General features: G+C 47.2%; 1 protein-coding gene across 5 annotated transcripts; it reads left to right on the forward strand.

The window, feature by feature from the left end:
• RAD54L (RAD54 like) lies at window positions 1–26,837 on the forward strand. Of its 5 annotated transcripts, none has more exons than XM_060089749.1 (18): window positions 1–99; window positions 831–917; window positions 2,310–2,429; window positions 7,743–7,803; window positions 8,537–8,672; window positions 9,117–9,186; window positions 9,305–9,593; window positions 9,819–9,943; window positions 15,239–15,389; window positions 18,976–19,102; window positions 20,139–20,213; window positions 20,361–20,491; window positions 21,005–21,115; window positions 21,276–21,399; window positions 21,753–21,831; window positions 22,142–22,321; window positions 26,051–26,214; window positions 26,315–26,837. In XM_060089749.1, exons 1-18 carry the CDS (start codon window positions 70–72, stop codon window positions 26,523–26,525), a joined length of 2,271 nt encoding a protein of 756 aa, XP_059945732.1. In that variant the 5' UTR covers window positions 1–69; the 3' UTR covers window positions 26,526–26,837. The 5 variants fall into 5 exon arrangements, with proteins under 5 accessions (XP_059945732.1, XP_059945734.1, XP_059945736.1 ...); XM_060089751.1 differs by having other exon boundaries at window positions 9,822–9,943; XM_060089752.1 differs by lacking the exon at window positions 1–99 and adding an exon at window positions 124–751 and having other exon boundaries at window positions 26,315–26,836.
• The last annotated feature ends 129 nt before the right edge of the window (window positions 26,838–26,966 follow it).

Here is a 26,966-nt window from a genome sequence, read left to right on the forward strand (position 1 = left end):
TCAGCGACCACAGCGCTAGGCCTGCCCCCGTCCTTGGGTCGCGAGCGCCGAAGTCATCGAACGCAGCCAATGGATGGTGCGGTGGCGGCACCGCGGGAGGTTCGATTGACCGGGCCTGGCGGGTCCCGGGAGTCCTGGCGGCTGTTAACGCGCGCTTTGGGAAGAGGAAGGTTGAGGGGGTGTGCTTGGGCTGAGGTTCAGCCTTGCCGCTCTTTCCAGCCTCGCCTGGGATTACCCTCCCAAGGCCGGATCTTCTACTTGTCCTGCCTGGACCCCTGCTCGGCCTCCCTCAGTCCGGCATCCGCACTCCTCCGGACTCGCCCTCCCCAGGCCTCGAATCTTCACCGTAACCTCTCGCCTGGCCTGTGATTACCCTTTCCCCCCCGCAGCTACCCCCTGCCTTCACGTCCACCTGGGAACATTATCTCGACTCCACTCTGCTCAGTCTGGCAGTCTACCTTGCCTCTTTGCCCCATCCCAGACCTCTACTCATTTCTGCTTGGGTATTTCCTTTTTGGCCTTCTCTTCCGCCTCGGCTGCCTCGGCTAACTGGAGACCGACACTTTCACAGTTTGGGCCCAAACCTCAGCCCCTGGCTGTATTCCCTCTATCCATGCTCCCTCTTTAATTAGCCCATGCTCTCAGTAATGTAGCAGCCCGCTCTTTACCAGGCTTCTGCGTTCTCAGCTGTTGGGTGCCTTTGACCTTTGGCTGATGGGTACTTGACATTTTATGTTCCTGGCCCAGAATGGTAAATATCGGCCTAGGGGAGGCTGTGGCTAGCCCTATGGCGGTGTCTAATGGGCTCACCTTTCGTCCTCTCCATACAGAGGAGGAGCTTAGCTCCCAGTCAGCTGGCCAAGAGAAAACCGGAAGGCGGACCCAGTGATGAGGAAGACTGGCGGCCTGGAGCAGTGGTGAGTCCTCTGCCCTCAAGGGGATAGGGAAGGTGGGGGTGCAGGCTGTTGAGGCAGAAAGGAACCCTAAACCTGTTTTCTGGGGTTACATGGAGTGAACCCCGTCACCTCTAGAAGCCTCTTACAGTAAACTTCAATGCCTGACTATGTGTCAGGCATTGAACCACATAAATAAAATCTTTGTTCTCAAGGTGCTTATTAGAAGCTAATATGCCTCAATTTTCCTGGTTAGGAAGGGGCATTCTAAAGCAAAGAGCTGATTGGGCTGGGCCCTTTGGCTCCCTTGGAAAAAAAAAGGGGGGGTCCCCAACAGCAACTAGCAGCCCGCTCTTTTGCTCTTTGTCACCTGCCCAATGTCACAGAACAGTAGAGTGTACTGGGCCTACCTTAGAGTCTGAGTTCCCTTGGGCCTAGATTGGAGGGGTAATGCCCCTCCAGTCCCTGCAAATACTCAAGGGCACTATGTTCGACTTTGGACTGGGCTCTGCCTTGGAGGCTTTCTGGGGCTGGCTGTGGGCAGGACCTATGTAACCAAAATCAGTAGGAAGATGTAGTATGTACTTCAGAGAGCAATTCAAGAAGCAGTGTTTGGCCACTGGAGCTTTGGAGGAAGAGATTAGGTAAGGAACTTTTCAAAGGCAGTTTTGGGCGGGGTTAGTGAGTGAGTAAAAGCCTGTAGAGAGAGCGGAAGTGGCCTGGTGTTTCTGTTTCAGGTATGCCTTATAGCTTCAAATACCTTGGCAACCTGGTGCAAGTGGGTTCTTGCCTGGTGGCCCAGTGGGGCTTACTCTGTAGTTGTACTGCTGGTGTGCAGGTGGCTCCTCTACGTGTGAGGGAGACACATTGCCTGCCCCTTGCCACTCACATGGGTCTCAGACTTGAACCTGTGGCAGTATTTGGTACTGTCTGCTACTGGTTGCTCCAGAAAATGCTTTCAGTGCTGGTGTTCTCACTGCTATGGTGTGGCTGGTTGAGAGTGGTCTCAGAGGCCTGGGAGTTGGGAGCAGCTGAACTCTTATCCTCCATTGGTAAACTCAGGGAGGGAAGCAAAGGGTCACTCAGTATTCCTTGGGGCTTTTAGAGTGAAGATTTGCGGGCAGCATGACTCTGTGCTACTGATGGACTTGCCCTTCACAGGCCCACTTCATTTACCTCTTCTAGTGCCCCTCAGATTAGGCAAGTTCTTTAACCTCATTAAGCTCCAGTTTTCTCACCTGTTAAATCAGGATATAAACGTGTATTTTAGGATTACTGTGAAGATGATACACGATAATATTGTACGTGTGAAGAGTTTAGCACAGTGCCTGGCACTTAATAAGCATTTTAAATGTTAGTTGCCATTGTGGTGAACTCTGTCTTCCAGACTTTACCTTCCCCAATTCTGTCTCCTAGACTCCTAAGAAACGGAAATCCAGCAGTGAGACCCAGAGCCAGGAGTGTTTCCTGTCTCCTTTTCGGAAACCTTTGACTCAACTAACGAATCGACCACCGTGTCTGGACAGCAGTCAACATGTAAGCCCTGACTGCAACCTGCCAATGTCTGTGTGTGCCCTGTTTTGTCTAGGGAGGCTCCCTCAGTCCTCACACAGTAGCCAGCAGATGCTTCAGTGGGGGCTTTGGGCCTGCCCACAGCTCCTGGGGCCTGGAAAAGGCCTGACCTCTTTCCTTAGAGATTGTGTGCCTGACTTGGAATTCCCCTTGTTTATAGCTACTTGGGCACCAGATCTCAGGTGGCTCAGATTGCTGAGGACAAGAGGGTGCAGGAGAGTGAAGGCTATGGCAGGGTGTTGGAACCTGTCAGAGAACTGTCTCTGACTCTGCATATGGCTTCTAAGAAGTACTAGAGTCCTACAGCTTTTATGTGTATCCTCTAGTAAAATCAAAGGTAAAATCAAGTGGCAGGTTCTGTGCATTATTTCATGTAACTCTCATTTTTTAAGATGAGGAAGCTGAGTCTCAGAGAAGTTAATTTGCTCAAAGTTACAGAGTTGTCAGATCTGCCTAGCTCCATCCAAAGCTTTTTCCTCCAAACTTTCTGAGGGACAGAGTGATACTGAGCTCCAAAAACCCTTGGAATGTGATAAGAGTGATAAAAGTGTCTTCTGTTATTCCTAACAAACCCCTTTCAGCCACACCTGAATTTGCTAATGAGATGACTTTGTAAAGCATTTAACTTTGGGACTGGTTGCCAGGGGAACCAAACCACCAATGGCCAATGTTTAATCAGTCCTACTCTTTACAAACCCAAAAGGTATGGGAGGGTTTGGAGAACTTCCTGGTTGGTGATTTGGTGAGCTGGAAGTCGGAAGGGGCACACCTGAAACTCCCCTAGCACAGAAGCTCCTGTGCTCACCACCCTTCCAGACCTCCCTCTGTGTGTCTCTTCATCTGGCTATTCATTCATATCTTTTACTATCCTTTGTGATAAATCAGTAATCTAGTAAGTAAACTATCTGAGTTCTGTGAGCCACCTAGCGAATTAATCGAACCCAAGGAGGGGGTTGTGGGAACATTTGATTTATAGCTTGTGGTCAGAAGCACAGGTAACCACCTGGACTTGAGATTTGCATCTGAAGCAGTGGGGAAGGCAGTCACGTGGGACTGAACCCTTTTAGGATCTGATGCTTTCTCCTGGAAGATAGTGTTGGAATTAAGTTGTAGGGCACCCACGCGGAGCCGAAGATTTGCTTCATGTATGGAAAACCCACACAGCTGGTGTCAGAAGAAGTGTAGTATTGAGAGTAGAGGAGACACAGGATCGTGTTTTTCCTTTATAGGGACTTTTTTTTTTTTTGCGGTACGTGGGCCTCTCACTGTTGTGGCCTCTCCCGTTGTGGAGCACAGGCTCCGGACGCGCAGGCTCAGCGGCCATGGCTCACGGGCCCAGCCGCTCCGCGGCATGTGGGATCTTCCCGGACCCGGGCACGACCCACGTCCCCTGCATCGGCAGGTGGACTCTCAACCACTGCGCCACCAGGGAAGCCCAACAGGGACATTTTGAAGGAAAAATGGGAGTATGTTGATGGGAACGTGTAGTGGAGGTTAGTTATTTGTGCATTCAGCAAATGCTTAAAAACATTTTTACATAGTATTTGATAAATACAAAAGCATATGTATAATGTATATAAAATATAAAACAAAATAAACACCTGTGAACCCACCATCCGGGACTAGAACATCATCAAATTCATAATCCCTTTTCTCATTCCCAGAGGTAGCCACTATCCTGAATTATATTCATCATCCGTTGCTTTTTGTGATAGTTTTACCATATATATATAATTCACTAAGTAATACATTGTTTAATCGTTTTCTTGAGCTTTAAGAAGTGGTGTGTAGTCCTCCGGGACTGTTTTCATTCTGGATTCATTTTGTTGTCCTATAGAACTATATGACATAAGTGCGGATGTGGTGGGAGTATGCAAACAGGGCGCCTAACAGTCTGGAGGCTGGTGGAGACCCGAATCTGAGGGACATGCTGATTAGGTTGAGTTCTGAAGGATGCGAGGAGTTTGCCAGGTGAAGAGAACAGGAAGTGTTCTAGATAGAGGGAACAGCCTGTTTGAAAGCTGTGGAGGAAGGGTCTCCAAAGGCAGAAATGCTTCAGGACCACAAAAGTCAGTGCAGCTCTGGAGATGAAGACTTTAGCCTTAGACACAATCAGTTTTAAGTCCTGTAGGATGTCTGGGTTTGCAGATGTGGGTGTGGTATGTAGGAGGGAGTTATGGACTGGAAATAGATTTGGGGTGATTGGCATAGAGTTTGTTTGACACCTGCAAAGTGTATTGGAGTGTCCATGTGAATGTACAGTTAGAAGAGCTTAGGACTGAGCCCTGAGGAACACTGACTTTTAAAGGGATTGGGCAGAGGAAGAAGAGCGCACTAGGGCACTGCGCATGAGGTCCCAGAAAGGCAAAATAGTGGGAGAGTGGTGTCATGGAAGTCAAAAGCAGAGAATATTTGAGAGGAAGGAGTGGCCAGCTTTGACTGGTAAGATAGGGTAGAAACATATCCCTTGGAGTTAAGGTCTTGTAGGCCATTGGTGACCTTGGCCAGAATCACTTCAGAAGAGTGGAAGGGGCAGAAGATAGATAGGAGGAGTGAGAGATAAGGAAGGGGAGACAGAGTACTCTTTCTAGAAGTTTGAAGGGGAGGAGATAAGAAGTCCAAGGACATTTTGTTTTTGAGATAGGAGAGAGTTGAGCATGTTTTAAATGCTGGTGAGAAAGAGCTAGTGGAGCGGGAGAAGATGAGACAACAGGAGAGATCAGGCAGACCTGATAGAGTGACTCTCTGTGGAAGAGGGAAGCTTTGACCTTGGTGGGGAGGAGGGATGTTCTTCCTCTTCTATCATCAGAAGGAAAGGGTGGTATGAATTTTCAGTAACTAAGTAAAGTGAGAGCATGCTTTCTCCTCTGCCTCTGTCAGAGTCTAGTGAGTACTACCAGACCAGATTCCTGGAGGCTGGCCATTGCAAGTCTTGCAGGCTCTGCCCTCAGATGTTTTTGGCCATGGGTCCTCACCTTCTTCCACAGTAGTTGCACAAGCCTGCACTTCTACCTGCAGAACTTGTGGCTCCTGGGTTTTACTGAAAGTCTTTTTAAATTTGGAGCATAAATTCTTGGCTACTTAGAGCTTCAATACTAGCCTCTTATATTGACAGTCTTGAAAATAATAGTTTCAGAATTAAAAGCAGAATTGATGCCAAGTTAGGAAAGAAATTAGAGTCCATTTCCTTCCTTTTCCTCTCCTTTGACTTAAAGGTAGCTTTTTGTTAGAATGTTCTATATATGAGTTTCTCATCATTGCTATGGTAATTAAACATAGTCAAAAGATTTTATTCAAAAAGAAATACGCAAATAAAGAACTTGGGCCTTTCTCCAACCCTGGGCTTGTCGTGTTATTTAGTGTGGTGATGAAGTTCAGTTCTCCACGTTCCTTTTCTATCTTCCAATAGATTGCCAAATATATTCATTACATTTTTCCTATTTAAAGTACATTGAGTTTCTAGAATTTAATTTATAATCTGTATAGAAGTGAGTCAGAATTAAAAAGGTAAGAATTTCAGGGCAAGACAGGCTTGCTTTTTTCCCTATTAAAATACCTTATTACTAGAAGGGAGTATTTTTCATTACTTCTTTTTCCACTAATGTATTCCACTAAGACTACCTTTAGGGTTTCTGCTCTTGTTTTCGCCTTGCTCTCTTGGGTTCTAGCTCTTATTTTGTTGAGGTTTACAGTCTATTGTAATTCCCCGAGGGCTCAGGTGCATATAGATAGAACTTTTTTTTTTTTTTTTTTTGCGGTATGCGGGCCTCTCACTGTTGTGGCCTCTCCCGTTGCGGAGCACAGGCTCCGGACGCGCAGGCCCAGCGGCCATGGCTCACGGGCCCAGCCGCTCCGCGGCATATGGGATCCTCCCAGACCGGGGCACGAACCCGTATCCCCTGCATCGGCAGGCGGACTCTCAACCACTGCGCCACCAGGGAGGCCCTAGATAGAACTTTGATGGGAGTTTTCAGTTAGCTCAGGAGCTGGCACTGTGGACTCCCCTGCCTACTGCCCCAGCCCCGTAGCCCAGTGCTGATTCCAGGCCGAAGTGATGGCACAGAGACTTCCTGTCACCCTTGTCCCTTGCTTTTTCTTGGTGATTGGCTTCCCCTCTCTCTCATGTCCTCTTTCTCATGTTTTTTCCTCTCGTGCCTTCCCATGGCAGGAAGCTGCTGACTCTGGGCTGATCCACATGGCTATACTCAAACAGGTTGGATTGGGAAGCCATATTGCCCAGTAGTTACAAGTAAGGGCCTGGAATCAGGAAAGTCCTGCAAATGTCATGGCTGTGTGACTTGGGAAACCACTCAGCCTCAATTTGCTCATCTGTAAAATGGGGATGCCAGTAATATATGGACCTCATAGGACTGTTAATGAGAATTAAATGGTAACATGAATGCGAGGGCTTAGCATCACATCTGGCATACATTGTTAATCATCATTATTGTTGTCACTTTTGCTGTTGTTGTCAACATTATTTTACTAATACTACCGCTCCTTTTACTCCTGCTACCACTACTCTTTGAAGGGCTGTTTAGTTCCCAAGGAGGCTGATATGAGAGTTGATATGGGAATTGGATGCAGTAGGCAGAACTGATATGACAAAAAAGGAAATGTGCGCTATGCTTGGAAAGATGTAACCCTGTAGGACAGTGGTTGAATCCAGACATTGGAGTTCTGTTAGTACTGGGATTGGGTGAGTTTGTGGTGCTTTCTTCTTAAGGCGCTGCAGCCTAGGGAATAATTATGTGTCCTTACTTAGCATGGTCTTTCATGAGCTAAAGGCTCTGAGCCTTATGGTTGACCAAGGCTAGGTATTTGCTTTGGCACTCTTGTCCCTGGGGATTTGTGGAACCTTATGCAAAGCCTCAAAGGTAAAAGCCATTGTACAAAACCTAATAATCTAATATGGAGCACATCTCCTGTTCTAGATGCATCTGAATGAAACGTAATCAAAATACAATGCTCTGGGGGCTTCCCTGGTGGCGCAGTGGTTGGGAGTCCGCCTGCCGATGCGGGGGACGTGGGTTCGTGCCCCGGTCTGGGAGAATCCCACATGCCGTGGAGCGGCTGGCCCCGTGAGCTATGGCCGCTGAGCCTGTGCGTCCGGAGCCTGCGCTCCGCAACGGGAGAGGCCACAACAGTGAGAGGCCCAAAAATACAATGCTCTGAATGTATTACGACGCTTAAGCAGGCATTTTAGACTGCATTTGTAAAAATATTATCCCATAACATCTCCAATCAGTCCTGAATCCCTGTTTCTTCTCTTTTTAGGAAGCGTTTATTCGAAGCATTTTGTCAAAGCCTTTCAAAATCCCCATTCCAAATTATCAAGGTAAAAATGGAGACTTTTCTGTTTCTTAAATTAGTCACGTGTGAATATGCCTGAATAGATTAAAACCTCTGCTTTTGTAAGTACAGCTTACCTTGGAATTAAAGATGCCAGTCCAGTGGTGACTGTGTATGGGGTGACCTTCCCGGGGCCTGCATGAAGTCTGTGTTTGACAGCTTCGGCAAAGGCTACCAAGACTGACTGCCCCTCATCTTCTTGGTGGGGATATGTCAGTGTTCAGGAAGCTCCTGGTGGGCCAGGGTGGCTGATGGACCCAGGCTGCATTCAGTGCAAGTGAGTTCAGTAGCATTTCCTTTATGAGGTTGGCTCTGTCAGAGGCCTAGGTTCTATAGGGTTTCCCTCTGCCTTATGTAGGGCATAGAATTGTGATAAAACTGGGGGCTGGGAGGGAGGAGGCGAATTCTCAAGACCTCTCAGTCTTGAAAGGCCCCTTTAGGGTTTCAGACCTTTCCAGGATTTATTTGATCTAAGATGAACGAGACCTGGCCCCCCAGAAGTTTGTAGTTGATTGGGAGAAGTCATATGGGGAAGACTCTGATCTGAGGCAGACTTGGGTAATGGTTAGGCAGAGGTGCCCAAACTGCTTTTGGAGAGCTTTTTGGGAGAGGGGGTCATATGGAAGCTTAGGAAAGTTTATGTGAAGGATAGGCATTTGAGCTGGGCCTGCTGGAGCTCCTCAACTTAGAGGCTTAGGTGACAAATTGTTGGTTTCTAGGTCCTCTGGGCTCTCGGGCATTGGGCCTCAAAAGGGCTGGGGTCCGCCGGGCCCTCCATGACCCTCTGGAAGAAGGTGCCTTGGTTCTGTACGAGCCTCCCTTGCTGAGCGCCCACGACCAGCTGAAGCTTGACAAGTATGTGCACTGGTATTTCTTGAGCAGTTCTGGTCCTCTAAGTGCACAAACCTGGAGGGCAGAGAGCATTTTGGTGTGATTTCACCTTGGGACCTGCATATGTTTTCAGAGTGCTGTCATGACTACTGTACCATCCAGAGTGAGTAGGTGGGGAAGGAGAGTGCCTGGGGAAGAACATGTGGACCTGTCCAGTTAGTGGGGTTTCCTCATCCATTCCTACCAGGCTCACTCAGGGGCACAGGGAGGGTTAAGGTGATGACATAGGGAACCCATCTCCATCTCCTAACTTTCTCATCCTGGAGAGGAATTTGCTATGGTTTGATTGCACCATGCCAAGGAGGTCCTCTCTTAGGCAGCTGCCTCTGAATCAACAGGACACAACCTTCTGAGGGTGTGCATTTGCCCGTGGCTGAGCTCTGTGTTTTCTTTGTTGTGTTTTCTTAGGGAAAAACTCCCTGTCCATGTGGTCGTTGATCCTATTCTCAGTAAGGTCTTGAGGCCTCATCAGAGAGAGGTAAATGGGGATGGGGGGGTGAGTTTGGGCTAGGGTAGGGGCTGCACCTGAGGGGCTGTCATCCCTGGGGCAGCAGCAGTGTGGATGCCAAAGTGGGCTGAGTGCTGTTATTCCCCAGGGAGTGAAGTTCCTGTGGGAGTGTGTCACCAGTCGGCGCATCCCTGGTAGCCATGGCTGCATCATGGCTGATGAGATGGGCCTGGGCAAGACGCTGCAGTGCATCACATTGATGTGGACGCTTTTGCGCCAGAGTCCAGAGTGCAAGCCAGAAATTGACAAGGCAGTGGTGGTGTCGCCCTCCAGCCTAGTGAAGAACTGGTACAATGAAGTTGGGAAATGGCTTGGAGGGAGGATCCAACCTCTAGCCATCGACGGAGGCTCTAAGGACGAGATAGACCAAAAGCTGGGTAGGAGCCTTAACAAACATGGCCGCACTCCTCCATACAACCTGCTCCTGTCTTAAGTGTATCCTCACTGATGGCCAGGGTTGAGGGCAGGGAGGGGGTGGCAGAAAGTAGAATTCCTGTGGAAAGAGCTGAAATAGTTATTTCCAGGCTAAATTAAAGAATCGTCAAACTGGTTTTTTCTTTGATATTCTCAGATTTGTTCCCTTGACACCTTTTTTGTCGTAGAAGGATTTATGAACCAGCGTGGAGCCAGAGTGCCTTCTCCCATCCTCATCATTTCCTATGAGACTTTCCGCCTTCATGTCAGAGTCCTCCGGAGAGGGAGTGTTGGACTGGTCATATGTGATGAGGTACTTGACGCTCAGCTGTCTGGGTGGTAGGAGAAAGTCTGTCAAAGTCTTCTCACTGAGAACTGCCATCCAAGAGCTGTGCCGGTTACTGGGGGATGCAGAGGACAGAACATACTGCCTTGGAGGAGGCAAATGGGAGGGAGAGCCCATGGTACCAATTTGCTGAAAGAGGGGTTAAGCAGAGCTTGGAATGCCAAGGAGAGTGAGGTGCTGTGGGCTGATTGATTTTGTTGCCTCTAGACAGTTTTCCTAGACCAAAGGACTTTGAAGGGTGGGAGGGATTTGGATGGGTGGAGAGACATGGTACAGTGTTTAGGGGAACAGGTTCTAGGATCAGAGAGATCTTTGTTCAAATCCTGGCTTGCCACTTATCAGAGTAAGTGGTAAGTTACTTAACCACCCAAGCCTCTTTTTCTGTGTCAATAAAATGGGGTGATAATATCTGCCTTATGGGATTATTGTGAGGATTAAATGAAAGAAAGCTTTTATCACAGTGCCTGGTATGTCATAAGACCTTGGTACATGTCAGCTCTGGGTGATATTTTGTTTTTGTTTTGTTTTTTGTTGTTGCTGTTTTTTTTTTTTTTAATAATTCACCTTTAAAAATAATTATTTTAAATTCTGTTTTATTTTTATTTTTTGGATGCGCCACATGGCATGTGGGATCTAGTTGCCTGACCAGGGACTGAACCCATGCCCACTGTAGTGGAAGCGCAGAGTCTTAACCACTGGACCGCCAGGGAAGTCCCTTATCTGTCTGTCTGTCTATCTATCTATCTATCTATCTATCTATCTAATGCAGGGCCTTTTATTTATTTATTTATATCATTCATTCATTCATTTATTGGCTGCGTAGGGTCTTCGTTGCTGTGTGTGGGCTTTCTCTAGCTGTGGTGAGTGGGGGCTACTCTGCGTTGTGGTGCGCAGGCTTCTCCTTGCGGTGGCTTCTCTTGTTCAGCACAGGCTCTAGGCATGCGAGCTTCAGTAGCTGCAGCACACGGGCTCAGTAGTTGTGGCTCAAGGGCTCTAGAGCACAGGCTCAGTAGTTGTGGCTCATGGGCTTAGTTGCTCCATGGCACATGGGATCTTCCCGGACCAGGGCTCGAACCTGTGTCCCCTGCATCAGCAGGCAGATACTTAACCACTGCGCCACCAGGGAAGTCCCTTAATTTATTTTTTATGTACGTATGTACTTATTTATTTATTTAATTAATTTTGTTTTTTGGCTGCGTCGGGTCTTGGTTGCAGCACGCAGGGTCTTCGTTGAGGCATGTGGGATCTTTCGTTGTGGCGTGTGGGCTTCTCTCTAATTGTGGCGTGCGGGTTTTCTCTCTTCTAGTTGTGGCATGCAGGTTCCATAGTGTGTGGGCTTTGTAGTTTGTGGCACGCAGGCTCTCTAATTGAGGTGCATGAGCTCAGTAGTTGTGGTGTGCGGGCCTATCTGCCCTGCGGCTTTTGGGAAACTAGTTCCCCGACCAAGAATCCAACGTACGTCCCCTGCATTGGAAGGCGGATTCTTTACCGCTGGACCACCAAGTCAGTCCCCTCAGCTTTGGTTTTTATTCTAGGCTGAGAGGACTCGTGAACAGAAGCACGGAGATAGGAAAGTCCAGTGTGGATAGTCCATACACCTTGTGAGTCTGTGTTGACTCTCTGGGACTAAGGAAAATACGGCAGTTGTTACTCTCTGGCCTTTTCCAGCACTGTACATGAAAGGTGGTAGGGATGCAACTACTTGGAAAGGAGTGAGGGTGGCTGGGAGCTTCCCAGTATAAAGAATTTCCCACGTCTTTAGGGGGCTTGGCTACCCTGAGCCTGCTGCCATTGTTTACATCTTGGGGAAAGTAAGGTCACTTTGCACACCCCTGGGGCTTTAGTGGAGAGGTGGCTGAAAGACTTGGCCCCATCTGTCAACTGATTGGCAGGCTTGACTGTGCTCTGGGGACTATAGATTACCCTGTATCTGAGGGTTTGGGGAGAGGACAGAGAAGAAAAGCTTACTTTGGGGTACCATGCTTGCTAGTAGTGAGCTGTTTCCCAGTTGAGCTTTTGTCCTTATGAAGAGTCTGGCATGTCTGCCAACTTCCGATACCCTGATGGGCCATTCCCTGGTAGGAGTAAGAGATTTAGCAGATTGAGATGGGGTATGCACGTGGCCACTGTCCAGGACCCTGGCATTTGCTTCATCACCATGGAGGGGGACTGTGCCAGGAGCCTGGACTAGAGGCCAGGGCATTGGGGAAGGGAAGGGAAGGCAGGGCAGGCTGTTGAGCCCTTGAGGACTGGGGGGCATCTAGATTTTCTTCTGCTCTATAGTGTTTCCTTTTTTCCTCATTCTCTCCTGTTTTCTGAGCTGACTGGCATGAGGGACCAGGCTGCCTCTTGCCACACTGCAGGGTCCTGGCCCTCCCTTCTGCTCTTCTACCTTTTATTTATTTATGTTTTTTTTCTTTTTTTTCTACCTTTTATTTGTCAGCAGTGTGTTAATTGTCAGAGACCTGAGGAAGCCAAAGTCCTGAAAGATAGTCAGCCTACTCTAGAAGTTTGTCCTGTTTGGATCTGGGAAAGAGAAGGTTCTGCCCCAGGCTTTCATGTTCCCAACTGATGCTTTTCTCAGGAACACAGAAATAATAACATAATAATAGCATAATAACTGTTCAAAATCTTGATCCACATTGTAATCTGAGTTAGACAGGGCAAGTCAGAACACTTGGGATCAGTGTTGGCTTTGCCACTTGTAAGCATGACTGCAGATGAGACTGCTCTGAGACTATAGAGTAGATAGCACATAGTCTACCTGAAAGGGACATGATACAGATCAAGAAAGAGGATATAGGGAAGCATTTTGTAAGGTGTATGAACAGGGGAGGGATTGACATCATCATCATCATCATCTTAGTTTTGGAGATGAGGAGACTGAAGCTCAGAGAAGGGCTGGGACTTGAATCCAGGTCTGAGATTTTAAGTCCTGGCTCTTTCTTCTCTCTTAATGCCTTGGTTGTAACCAAAGCTTGGTGTAGGGAGAAGCTTGGCTTGGTTATGGAAGGACTGTCCCTGTATGCCTCATCAGGACCCATGTATGTTCCTTTACAAGTGCTATAACACAAAGCAAGTCAGATGCTGGGAAATGCATTAAAAACAAGAATCTACTCATGGGGCTCATGTTTCAAAGAGACAAGTGGTGGTATTTAATCTTGGTATCATTTTTTGCTTTTAAATGGATAAGCTGAGAATTCTGCCAGAACAGAAGTTCAGCAGCAGCTTATAAATAAGAACTCTGACAACTTTTCATCCGGCCAAATATCTGAGTTGCTGAGATGCCAGCATTTGGGTTTTAAATCCGTGGCCGATGGTGGCAGGAGCCGGGTCTGGAGCCAGGAAGGTCCCACAGGAGCTGGGGTTGGCTTTCCCTTTCACAGAGACCCACAGGGGTAGTGCATCAGTTCAGTTCATTAATTGAGTTATTAATATTAAGTACCTGTTATGTGTCAGGCCCTGGGGATCTCATGATTGCCAGCCGTCAGGGAGCTTCAGTTTAGAGGGATCCAATGGATGCCCATTTCCCCAGGGCCTTTTGGGTAATATCTTCACAAGTTTCAAATCTTATTTCCCTCTTCAGCTCAGAAGTCTCAGCCTTTTGTTTCAGGGCTGTTGCTTGGATCCTCCAGTCACTTTTAAGTTTATTTTCTTTGTTTAGGATGTCTTTAAAAAAATTTTTAAACATATAATTGGTATATAATGTTTTCATTTTAGGTATACAACATACAGTCTTTTTTTTTTAATTAAAATTCTATGGGTGGCTGTCTAATTCTTCAGTAGCAATGTTGCTTATTCATTCATTCTTCAGCAAGCATTCACTGAGCAGTGTTCTGTGTGGGGCTCTGTCCCGTGAACTGTTACAAAGGCAAATCTGACGTGGTCTCTGCTTTTAAAAGTTCCTGCCTTGGTGAGGAGATAAAGTACAATCGAATGTGATTAGTGTATATAGCAGTAGATGAGAGGCAGAGTAGTATAGTGCCCGGACTTCAGAATCTCACACACCTGAGTTCAAATCTCAGTTCTGCTACTTGATACCAGCATGATTTTGGATAACTGTTCACCTCTCTGAACCTCATTTTCTCTAAAAGGGTATTGTAATTTCCTCTCTTCTGATCGTTATCTGGATTATAGAAGAGAATATAGGTAAAGTGCTTAGTATAGTGCCTGGCACATTAAAAGGATTCAGTGCACAGCTGTTATGTACAGAGTGCCATAAGAGCCAGAGGAGAGAGACCCCAACAGCCTGGGGTCATTGAGGAAGGCTTTGCATAGGAGGTGACATTTGAGGAATTTGCCTGTGGAAGAGAATTGTGGGCAGAGGAATGGCATGGGCAATGAGACCTAAGGAAATCCAGCATTAGGAGTGGTGAGTTATAGTTTCCTGGACTGTGACAAGCTGTGGAGAGTGTCACAGAAGTCAGCTGGGTCCTTATTGAGAAGTACTAAGCTAACGAGCTTGGGCTTGATCCCACAGATGGGAGAGTCAGTAGAGAGTCTGTGTTTAATTGCACTGTGAAAGGCTGGCTTATTTGTTCATTCTTTCACTGGTGGTTGTGTTTTGTGTGCCCTGCCCAGTGTGGGGCTGAAAGGGACTGGGGGTAGAAAAGGCACAGGCCTGACCTTGCCCGTGTGATTTTTGGGGAGAGAGGAAAGTTGATAGGGTCCTTTACCATTTTGTTGAAAAAGGCTTAAAAGAGAAGTAACAGGTATGTATTGGGGTGGGTGATACAGGGATTGGGGAAGAGATGCAAAGAGAGGCTCGCTCTTTAGATATCTGAGCTGGCTGGATTCTGTGCAAAGAGGAGAGGACGAGCCTGGACCAAGTCCCCTTAGCACTGATAGCTTGGAGACTAATACAGAAGGCATCTGGCTCAGGAGGTTATGGGATGGTTGGGCTAGTACAGAGGGAGGATTCCCTGAAAGCACGGGTCTCTAACATGTCTGAATGATCTCTGAAGAGGATAGGCAGGCTGCCATGGCTCTGGAGGTTGGGGCAGGGAAGAGGAGGGGAAGAAATAGAGAATCCATGCTTTATGGATATAGCATTGGTCTAGAAGCTGAAGGTCTGTCTCTTGAGCCTGGCATTTCTCCCCAAGAGAGTGGGTAAACTCTCGCTTTTGCTGCCCCCTGCCCAGTTCCCAAGGCCTCAGGACCTGTAATGCTCATGATTCCTCTTTGCCTGTCTATACAAGATTTTGCTACTGTTAGGGAGGCCACATTGTGCCCATGCCTAAGTGAGAATTAATTTCCTTGCAGGGACACAGGCTCAAGAACTCTGAGAATCAGACTTACCAGGCCCTGGACAGCTTGAACACCAGCCGACGGGTCCTCATCTCCGGGACTCCCATCCAGAATGATCTCCTTGAGTATTTCAGCTTGGTACATTTTGTTAATTCGGGAATCCTGGGTAAGAATCTTGGCCTTGTCTGCTGTACTGGAGAGGAGCCTTGCCTTAGCCTTGGGATTATAACGCTAGCTGAGGAGAGAGAGGAGAGACCACTAGTTATATGTGGGTCACTAGGCACTCTTCTAGGAAGACTTCTCATATCAAGGAGTAGCAAAGCCATTGGGAGACCTTGGCTCTGCTGAGCAACTCAGCAAGGCCCACTCTGGTCTTTTTTTCCACTGCAGATGTGGCAGGGGCTACGCAGGGCATTGTTTCTATGAGCTGGGGATGGAACTACTATCCCCAGACATTTTTGCTCATCACATCCTAGCTGCCTCACAAGAGCTTTGGCCTCAGAGCAGACTCTGTATTGGGCAGTTTTGTTTTTAACCATTTTTTAGTGTGCAACTTAGTGTCATTAAGTACGTTCACATTGTTGTGCAGCCATCACCACCAACCATCTCCAGAACTTTTTTCATCTTGCAAAAGTGAAACTCTACCCATTAAGCAGCAACTCCCCATTTCCCGCTCCCCTCAGCCCCTGGCAACCATAGCTTGGGCAGTTCTTGCACATAGATATCTGTGGAAGGGTTTATTAGTGCCCATTTTTGAACTTTAAAGAATCATATGGCATATTTTCCTTTGCATCTGGATTCTTTTGTTCAATATTATGTGTATGAAATTCATCCATGTTGTTGGCTATGGCAGTAGTTTTTCACTTTAGTATACTATTCCATTTTATGAATATACCAGAATTTATTAGTTCTACTGTTGATAGACAATTGAATTGTTTCCAGTTTTTTATTATTTTGAATAATGATCCTGTGAACGTTCTTATACTTTTTTTTTTTTTTGCGGTACGCGGGCCTCTCACTGTTGTGGCCTCTCCCGTTGCGGAGCACAGGCTCCGGACGCACAGGCTCAGCGGCCGTGGCTCACAGGCCCAGCCACTCCGCGGCATGTGGGATCTTCCTGGACTGGGGCACAAACCCGCGTCCCCTGCATCAGCAGGCGGACTCTCAACCACTGCGCCACCAGGGAAGCCCTTGTACATATTTTTTACCTGAGCATAGTATGCGTTCCTCTGTTGTAAGAGTGGAATTGCTGGGTCATATGTTGTGCGTGTGTTTAACCCTAGTAGATACTCCAGTTTTCCAGAGTGATTGTACCGGCAGTATATGAAAATTCCAGTATCTCTACATCAGGGGCCAGCAGATATTTTCCTAAAAGGGTAGATAGGGCTTCCCTGGTGGCACAGTGGTTGAGAATCCGCCTGCCGATGCAGGGGACACAGGTTCGTGCCCCGGTCCGGGAAGATCCCACATGCTGCGGAGTGGCTGGGCCCGTGAGCCATGGCCACTTAGCCTGCGCGTCCGGAGGCTGTGCTCCGCAACGGGAGAGGCCACAGCAGTGAGAGGCCCGCGTACCGCAAAAAAAAAAAAAAAGGGTAGATGGTGGGCTTCCCTGGCAGTCCAGTGGTTAAGACTCTGTGCTTCCAGTGCAGCGGACATAGGGTTTGATCCTTGGTCGGGGAACTAAGATCCCGCATGCTGCACAGCGTGGCCAGAAAAAAAAGGCTAGATAGTTATTTTAGGCTCGTAGGCCGTACTGTCTCTGTCACAGCTACTCAGCTCTGCTGTTGCACTATGAAAGCAGCTATAAAATGTAAATGAATGAGCATGGATGTGTTCTAATAAAACTATTTATAGAAACAGGTGGCTGGCCCATGGCTATAGTTTGCTGACCTCTGCTTTATAGCATCACCAATATTTATCTTTAGAACACATTTAAAAAAATGTTTAGTCATTCTGGGTGGGTGTTTAGTGATATTTCATTGCATTTATTTAATGTTGAATAAAACTCAAACACCTTTGGGCCTTCCCTGGTGGTCCAGTGTTTAAGACTCTGCGCTCCCGGTGAGTGCAGGGGGCCTGGGTTCGATCCCTGGTCAGGGAACTAGATCCCACATATGTGCAGCAGCTAAGAGTCCACATGCCGCAACTAAAGACCCTGCATGTGGCAACGAAGATCCTGCATGCCACAGCTAAGATCTGGCGCAGCCAAATAAATAATATTAAAAAAAAAAAAGATTGTTTAAAAAAAAAAGTTGAACACCTTTTAATATGTTCATTGGCCATTTGGAGATCCTCTTTTGTGAGGTACCTGACCTTTTAAATTCCTGGCCAAAACAAAACCCTATACTCATTAAACAGTTGCTCCCTATCCTCACTTACCCCCAACCCCTATCAACTACCAATCTGCTTTCTGTCGCTATGGACTTGCCTGTTCTGAATATTTTCTATAAATGGAATCATATAATATGGGATCTTTTGTGATTGGCTTCTTATACTTAGCATAATGTTTTGAAGTTTCATCCGTATTGTAGCATGTATCAGTACAGATCTTCCTCAACTTATGATGGGCTTCTGAGCCGCTAAACCCATTGTAAGTTGAAAATATTTTAAGTCAAAAATGCATTTAAGGGACTTCTCTGGTGGTCCAGTGGTTAAGACTCCACGCTTCTACTGCATTTAAGGGACTTCCCTGGTGGTCCAGTGGTTAAAACTCCACGCTTCTACTGCAGGGGTGCAGGTTTGATCCCTTGTCGGGGAACTAAGATCCTGGCATAGCACCCCAAACAAAAAAAAATCATAAAGTGGTATGTGGCATATAAAATAATTATACACCTTTAAGGAAAAAAAGCATTTAATGTCAAACATCATAACTTAGCTTAGCCTACCTTAAATGTGCTCAGAACACTTAAATTAGCCTACAGTTGGGTAAAAGCATTTCACACAAATTCTATTTTATAATAAAGTGCTGAATATCTCATGTAATTTATTGAATACTGTACTGTAAGTGAAAAACAGAATGATTGTATGGGCATAGAATGGTTATAAGTATATCGGTTGTTAACCCTCATGATCACGTGGCTGACTGGGAGCTGTGGCTCGCTGTTGCTGCCCAATATCATCAAGAGAGAGTAGGGTATTTCATATTGCTAGCCTGGGAAAAGATCAAAATTAGAAATTTGAAGTATAGTTTCTACTGAATGCATATTGCTTCCACACAATCATAAAGTCGAAAATTCATAAGTCAAACCATCATAATAAGTTGAGGACTGTTTTTTGTTTGTTTGTTTTTTGTTGTTTTGGCTGTGCTGCATGGCATATGGGATCTTAGTTCCCCACCCTGTGCCCTCTGCAGTGGAAGCGTGGAGTCTTAACCACTGGACCACCAGGGAAGTCCCAGTTGAGGACTGTCTTGTACTTCATTGTACATGCTACTTCATCTCTTATAAGCAGTATATAGGTGGGCTATTAAAAAAAAAATCCAGTCTGACAATTGGATTATTTGGTCCATTTACATTTAATGTAATTAGTTATATATTTGGGTTTTGATCTACTTGCTATCTTATTATTTGGCCTTATCAAGTCTTTGCTGCTTTGGTAGCTCTCTGATCCATTCAAACAGAAATTGCCTATAATTTGTTCAGCTTTGTTGTTCTCAATAAAAGGTTGGTCTGTGACAAAGTAGTCTGCTGTTACTAGCAGTGGGAAAGTCATTACTTTTCTATATTCTTTAATGCCTTTTCTCCTGTGCTTAGGAACTGCCCAGGAGTTCAAGAAGCATTTTGAATTGCCAATTTTGAAGGGTCGAGATGCAGCTGCCAGTGAGGAAGATAGGCATCTAGGAGAGGAGCGACTGCGGGAGCTCATCAGCATTGTGAATAGGTAATGGGGGGGTGGGCTAGACAGTAGTACCTCCCTTTGGGTCCCCCCACATTAGGTTATCAGAATTGCCTCCTTAGCCATCCAAAGCCAATCCTTTGTGGCCTTGGCCTTGAGGTCTGGGATTCTCCTAAGAGAGTGGGATTGTGCCCTGACAGTAGTCACTGAATAAATGAAGGGGTCTTGCAGGCTGCTTCCCTGCTTTCTCCCTGACCTTGGGCCCTGTGGTCTGGTTTGGTGCCGCTTAGCATCCTGCTGAGGAAGCTTTTTTCTGTTGCTAGACTTTCTGAGCAGAATATCCCTTGGAGCATTGTTAGTACTTCAGAAGTTTCCTCTCAGTCAGTCTCACCCCTAAAGCACCAGGCGTCCCTTCCCACGTCCCATAGCTTTCTGTGACAGGTAGTAGATCTGAAGGATTGGTATGGCTCCCAGGCTGACAAGGCTCTCTCCAGGGGGGCCACATAGCTCAAGGGGCAGGTACATTCTGGAGTCCTCTGTTGTAGTTATGTGTACTTGATGATTTGCTTCCTGAAGAGTCTTGCTTTTGCCAACAGGCACCTCCCTCTCAGGTTAAGATGGCAGGAAGGAGAGTTAGTGTGCTCTTAGGAGCTGCTGCTAGGTGCCTGATCCTGTCCTTCCTGGTCTGCCAGGTAGTATGGGCATACTTTCATTGAACCTTGGGCTATGTGGCAGCTGGCATTTGGGCAAATGCAAGCTGAAACTCCCATTAGGGCTCAGTGGTTTACGGCTTACTTCCCCTGTCAGAGCACCAGGCTTAGTAGACCTCTGCCTTCTCTTGAAAGGCAGCTGACCTTTTGAAGGGGAAGAGAGAGTTGTCCGTCTGCACTAAACTGTTTGAAAGGGTCTCTGTTCCCGTGACTGAGACCTTGGTATAGATATCTTTGCCATAGGGCTGATGGGTGTCTGACATTTGCTACTAGAAAAGAAAATCACTCTTGGTCCTTTGGGTGGTAGCTTTTATTCTGGTATTAGCGTGGCAGTTTTATCAGCCCCTTGTCTTTTTATCTTGTTCTCCCAGGTGCCTGATACGGAGGACATCTGATATCCTTTCTAAATATCTGCCTGTGAAGATCGAGCAGGTGGTTTGTTGTAGGTACTGAACTCAACTGAGGGGTGTGGAGTGAGTGGGTAAAAGCTCAGTCCCTGAGGTATGGCTGGGCTCTCAGTGTGTCCTTAGAGGGCAGAAGTGTGGTCCAGCATTTCCTGCTGACCCAGCTCCTTTTTTTTTTTTCTTTTTCAGGCTGACACCCCTTCAGACTGAATTATACAAGAGGTTTTTGAGACAGGCCAAGCCAGCAGAAGAGTTGCGTGAGGGCAAGATGAGTGTGTCTTCCCTTTCTTCCATCACTTCACTAAAGAAACTATGTAATCGTGAGTTGGATCCATGTGCTGGGGTCCTCTGTGAGAGTGAGCAAGGAAGGTAGTTCAACCACCTTCACTAAAACTTGTCCATAGTCCTCATAGAGGCCACATGTAATTCTATGCCTCCACAAGGCATAAGCTCATGTATTGTATACTCTAAACCAGACCTTTTGCTTTGGAAAATTTAGCTTATCCTTTGCCTGACCCATGCTTGATGCTTGGAATATATAGGACTGTGCATGAGAGTGTGTGCACACACACATATGCATATAAAATATTGGACAGGGGGAAAATAACAAACTTTGCCCTGTCTGGTATAGCTCGCCTCTTGTTGGCAGAACACACTAGTGAGCAAAATTGTCCACTCATGATCCCAGGTGGCACTGACTGCACACTGGGATTTGGAAACAAGCAAATCTGGTGCTGAGGAAGGTCTGGGTAGGGTTCTAGAGGGCGTTCTAATGAGCATTGAAGTGGAAACTTCTGAAAGCAATGTAGCTGGCATTTTGGGTTTTTTTTCAGATCCAGCTCTAATCTATGACAAGTGTGTGGAGGAAGAGGATGGCTTTGAAGGTACCTTGGACATATTTCCCCCTGGGTATAGCTCCAAGGCTCTAGAACCTCAGCTGTCAGGTGAGTCCTTTCCTACCAGTCTTTGGGCTCCTCTGGGAAGAGGGGTGGGAGGTTGTCTCTTTGTGCTATATCTATTCTGTCTCACGGCAGGATATCAAGAGTAAGAATCCTGGGCCATTGGGATGGCCCATTGGGTGCTGATGGTTGTTGATCTCCCCAGGTAAGATGCTGGTCCTTGATTACATTCTGGCGGTGACCCGAAGTCGCAGCAGTGACAAAGTAGTGCTGGTGTCCAATTACACTCAGACATTGGACCTCTTTGAGAAACTCTGCCGGGCCCGAAGGTAGGGAAGAGCTGTCAAAGGGGTACCTCTCCTACTGTACCCCTAGGAAAAGTAGGTGTTCTGATTGGTGGATATGGACGAAGATGTGGGTGCAGGAGGGACTTTCCAGAAGATGTCTGTGCCCTTATTGCTGCAATGGCCATACCTCCATCTCCAAGCAGAATAGTCCTTTGTCCTTCACATACTCCACAGGACAGTCCTAGCCCTTAGCTCCCTGCCACTTCCTTTGGGAGTTTAGGGTTTCAGGCTGTATATGAACAGCCTTCCAGCATGGTTGGTTCAGTCCCTTCAGTAGCTCTGGCTCCAAGGGGGTTCTGCTTCCTTCTTGATTTGATCTTTGGATTCCCCTTCAGGTACTTATATGTTCGCTTGGATGGCACAATGTCCATTAAGAAGCGAGCCAAGGTTGTGGAGCGCTTCAACAATCCGTCCGTAAGTGCACAGCTCCTGTCCCCACACCACTAATGCAATAACATCAGAACTAAAGGTTGACAGAGAATCTACAAAGGGGCTCTGCTTTAGGTCTCTCTTGACTTTTTTTTTTCTGGTGGGTGTGGTAGGGTTAGGCTGATAGGTTGGTGATGGCTGTACTGGGAACTGACCTTGTGGGCTGGTAAACCGGCTGGTAGGCAAACTGGTGGTCCTCACAATTGGTCTGCACATGAGAGAACAGTTGGCTGGGCTGAGCAAGATTCTTAGTTTGGGCTGTAAGTGGTTCTTTTTCTCCTTCTTCTCTTTCCAGAGTCCTGACTTTGTCTTCATGCTGAGCAGCAAAGCTGGGGGCTGTGGCCTCAATCTCATTGGGGCTAACCGACTGGTCATGTTTGACCCTGACTGGAACCCAGCCAATGATGAACAAGCCATGGCCCGGGTCTGGCGTGACGGTCAAAAGAAGACCTGTTATATCTATCGCCTGCTCTCTGTAAGGACGGTGATAATGGTCAGCGTAGGTGTGGGTCATGGAATAAGACTTTCAGGACCACCTTGGGTTGTTTCTCATTGCCTCTCTTTGGCCCCTCTGCCCGTAACAGTGGCCAGGCTATGGGCTTAGCCTGGAGCTCTTTATTCTTCTTTTCTCTCCCTCTCTCACCACCGTGTTCCTCAGATCCTTCTTACTATGCCCTCTGGATGCCTGTGCAGTAGTTAACAAACTCCCCTGTGGCCTCATCCTTTTCACAGGACACTTGCTTTCTCTTACACCTGATTTCTTCTGTACAGCTTGCCTTGTAGTCTTCTCACACTCCATGTCCCAGGGGGCTAAGAAGTGGTATTGGCATTCTCCAAGTTCTCTGATCAGTCAGAACATCCATCCTATAGTACCTCTTTTGAAGCTCATGTTGTCTGGACTACCCTCTTTTCCTTGCTACAGTCATCTACCTTCTGCTGTTTATCTAATTCATCAATAACTTTGGACACCAGTTCAGTCTTCATTTCTTCCCCAAATCCAGCTATCATCCTGGCTGACTTCAAGGACCATGCAATTTTCCAGCACTCTGGCCTTCACGTTTCCTTGACTTCATCTCTAATGACCTCTTTAACTCCCCCTCATTTTTTATTTTATTTATTTTTTATTTATTTATTTTTGGCTGCCTTGGGTCTTTGTTGCTGCATGCGGGCTTTCTCTATTTGTGGCGAGCGGGGGTTACTCTTCGTTGTGTTGCACGGGTTTCTTATTGCAGTGGCTTCTCTTGTTGCGGAGCACAAGCTCTAGGTGCGTGGGCTTCAGTAGTTGTGGCACGTGGGCTCAGTAGTCGTGGCTCCCGGGCTCTAGAGCGCAGGCTCAGTAATTGTGGTGCACGGGCTTAGTTGCTCCGCAGCATGTGGGATCTTCCCGGACCAAGGCTCGAACCCGTGTCCCCTGCATTGGCAGGCAGATTCCCAACCACTGCGCCACCAGGGAAGTCCCTTTTTTTAAAAAAAAATAATAAATTTATTTATTTATTTTTGGCTGCATTGGGTCTTCATTGTTGGGTCTTCATTGCTGCTTGCGGGCTTTCTGTAGTTGGCTGTGAGTGGGGCCTGCTCTTTGTTGTGGTGCACAGGCTTATTGCAGTGGCTTCTCTTGTTTCGGAGCTAAGCTCTAGGCATGCGGACTCAGTAGTTGTGGCTCTCGAGCTCTAGAGCGCAGGCTCAGTAGCTGTGGAGCACGGGCTTAGCTGCTCCGTGGCATGTGGGATCTTCCCAGACCAGGGCTCAAACCCTGCATTGTCCCCTGCATTGGCAGGCGGATTCTTAACCACTGTGCCACCAGGGAAGTCCTCCCCCTCATTTTTTTACTCGCATTATTCCAAAGGCCACAGTATGGAACTTGTAACAGTACCAAAACTACACAGTACCCAGAACTTTAATACCTATCATTCTACTCTCATTTCCTGTCCTTCCAGCTTTCTCATACCTCCTATATCTGTTTCAACCTAATGTCCCTAGTTACTCCCGCCACAGCTCCTCCCAGTCTGGCTTCCCTTTCTATTCAGCCTGATCCTCATCGTGCATCCTTTCAGCCACTCTTCCCCTAATACCTACTCCATGTGGATCCTTACAGCTGTTCTCAGCTTCAGCTTCTGCGCCAGATACAGCTTGCATTTACGGATTGGCGCTACCACAGATTCATTGTCCATTTTGAGCGGGGCCATATCTCATTTCCTTCACCAGCTACTTCAAGCCTTCACCACTTTCCTCAAGCTTCCTACTTGGCCCTGTCTTTCCTTCTTTCTGGAGAGACTTTCTCTTCTACTTCACAGAGAAAATGTAGGCTACCAAGCTTGAATTCTCTTGCCTAACTTCCTCTCTTCTGTCAGTCTTTACACCTGCTCTTCCCTTCCATTCTCAAAGGAAAATCATTTCCTTCCTCTCTGTTCGAGGCTTATCATTCCAGCTCTGCTCTAGACCCCTTTCCTATCCTTTCCTTTCTTGGTTGATCAGTTTCTCCTTTATTTCCCTGAAGTCTGTAAACATTGTCAAGTAGCTCTCACCTTAAAAACAAGTTTCTCAACCCTCTGTCCTATTGCAGTGACTACCTTGGGTTACTTTTCATTCATTCACTGTCAGATTTTCCCAAAGTCTACAGATTTACTTCATCTCATCTCCTATTCACTCATCTCACCAGTTAGGCCACTGAACCTGCTTTCGATGTACTGGCTTCCTAATTGCTAAAACAAGAGACTCTTGATTTTTCTTCTTTGTATATCTGACACTGTTGGCTACAAATCTTAAAATTCTTTTCTTTTTGGAAACTCCACTCTGGTTTTCCTACCGCTGTGATTATATGCACTCATTATATTGACAAGTCTCTAATTAACTTTAGCCCAGATCTCTTACCTGAGTTCTAGACCCATATTTCCATCACCTACTGTATATTTCTACTTAAATGTCTTACGAGTATCCCCTTCTGAATTTTGTCATTTAATGGCTCTGTTATCCACCCAACCCAAATCTGGGTATCATCCTACTGGACCGTTCTTTGTTTCCTAACCAGATTCTAATTATACCATTGATTTTACCTTCTCAAAATTTCCTTAATCTAACCTTCCTCTCCATCCCATACTAAAATCACAGTCATCTGACTTCCTAATTCTTTACCTTTGGTCTTATCAGAGCCCATTCTTCACAACTACTTCCGGAATGAGCTTTCCAAAAATTCTAATTTTGCTTTTCACTTCCAAGACAAGGCCAAGCTCTTTAGCCTGGCATCCAAGTTTCTCCAGTATGGGGCTTTCTCAGTCCCAGCTCTTATGTGCTATACTCCTACCATCCTCTAGACAGGCCAAACTCCTCACAGTCCTCTAGTAGGCCAGGCTTATTTTGTTCTTATATGTGGAATGCCTTCTCTCTATCCTTGTAAACCATCTGTTCATTTTTCAAGATTCAGCTCAAGGATAATCCTTACTTTCAAGCTTTTCAACATTATTGCATTCCACCATCCCTCTTGTGGGTCCCTGGGTATCCTATACAGATTTCTATCATTGTACCAATTATACATCTTTCTCTTCCCCAGTAGTCTATGAGTTTAAGAATAAGGATCATATTGGATTCTTCTTTGTATCCTGGCATTAGCACAGGGCCTGGCATAGGATACCTAAATGACATTTACTTGAGTGAGTGAGATTTGGACTTGGTGTGGAGATCTGTTGCTGCAGACAAACCTCAGCCCACCCTGAAGAAATTCAGTGAGGCCCTGGAATCCTTCATTGGTACAGAAAATATCCTGGGTGGGCAGACATGCACAAGTCATATTTCCAAAAGATAGACTTGGAAAATGGGCTTAGATCAGGGGTCCCCAACCCTTGGGCCGGGGACTGGAACTGGTCCACAGCCTGTTAGGAACTGGGCCATACAGCAGGAGGTGAGCAGCAAGCCAGCAAAGCTTCATCTGGGGCTCCCCATTGCTCGTGTTACCACCTGAGCCATTCCCCACACCCACCCACCCACCCGTCACCAGTCTGTATAAAAATTGTCTTCCACGAAACCACCAGTCCCTGGTGCCAGAAAGGTTGCGGACCACTGGCTTAGGTGAACAGAGGTATTGCTGCAAGACTCTTCTCACTCATCTCCCCTTCTCTTGGGTGGCTATAGTTTCAACCCCTGGGTTTTCCCGCCCCCTATGTTTGGAGGTGACTTACCCCTGGCTTCCACCCCTACCCCCCGCCCCCAGGCAGGAACCATTGAGGAGAAGATCTTTCAGCGTCAGAGCCACAAGAAGGCACTGAGCAGCTGTGTGGTGGATGAGGAGCAGGATGTGGAGCGGCACTTCTCTCTCGGCGAGTTGAAGGAGCTGTTCACCCTGGATGAGGCTAGCCTCAGTGACACACATGACAGGTGGGTGGAGTGCCCCTGCCGGCCATTACCTCCGAACACCCCCCACGGCACGGAGACGGGGTGGGTCTGCAGTAACCACAGCTCTGTCCTCTGCCTGCAGGTTGCGCTGCCGCCGCTGTGTCAACAGCTACCAGGTCTGGCCACCCCCTGATGGTTCTGACTGCACCTCAGACCTGGCTCAGTGGAACCACAGCACTGATAAGCGGGGGCTCAAGGATGAGGTACTCCAGGCTGCCTGGGATGCCGCTTCCACTGTCATCACCTTCGTCTTCCACCAGCATTCCCATGAGGAGCAGCGGGGCCTCCACTGATAACCAGCTGGTCTGGTGTGTAGCTGTTAGAGGAAGAAGTTGGGGAAAGGGGGCTCCCTGCCCCATAGGGCACTGTTGAATTTTGTTCTCTGAGAGAAAAGTCATCAAGAAGGGCTGCATGATGTTTGCCCAAAATTTATTTTATAAGAAAAACTTTTTTGGTTAAAAAAAAGAAAGGAATAAAGGTATGAAAGGGACTGAGGCCTGGGAGCAGCATGGTGAGCCCAGTAGAGGAGAGGCCTGGTAGTGGGCACTCCTACACTTCACTAAAGCCTGGGTAACTGCTTGAGGAGGGAAAGCAGGAACCCCGGGGCAGGGAAGGGGGTGGGGGCTATCCTCAGTGATTAATGACCACTGTGACCTCCTGGCCCAGGGTACTGAGTAAGGAGCCCAAAGGCTCAACCCAGTTGTGGGAATGCCTTTGCTAGGCCGCATCAAGGC

Source organism: Mesoplodon densirostris, chromosome 2, assembly GCF_025265405.1.
Source record: "Mesoplodon densirostris isolate mMesDen1 chromosome 2, mMesDen1 primary haplotype, whole genome shotgun sequence".
Taxonomy (NCBI): Eukaryota; Metazoa; Chordata; class Mammalia; order Artiodactyla; family Ziphiidae; genus Mesoplodon; species Mesoplodon densirostris.

Bases quoted from the DNA above. Each gene is read 5' to 3' on its own strand.
- RAD54L (XM_060089749.1), top strand. From the start codon at position 70: ATGGATGGTGCGGTGGCGGCACCGCGGGAG. The intron at 21,400-21,752 runs GTAGGGAAGAGC...ATTCCCCTTCAG, and splicing joins AAACTCTGCCGGGCCCGAAG to GTACTTATATGTTCGCTTGG. The intron at 21,832-22,141 runs GTAAGTGCACAG...TTCTCTTTCCAG, and splicing joins AGCGCTTCAACAATCCGTCC to AGTCCTGACTTTGTCTTCAT.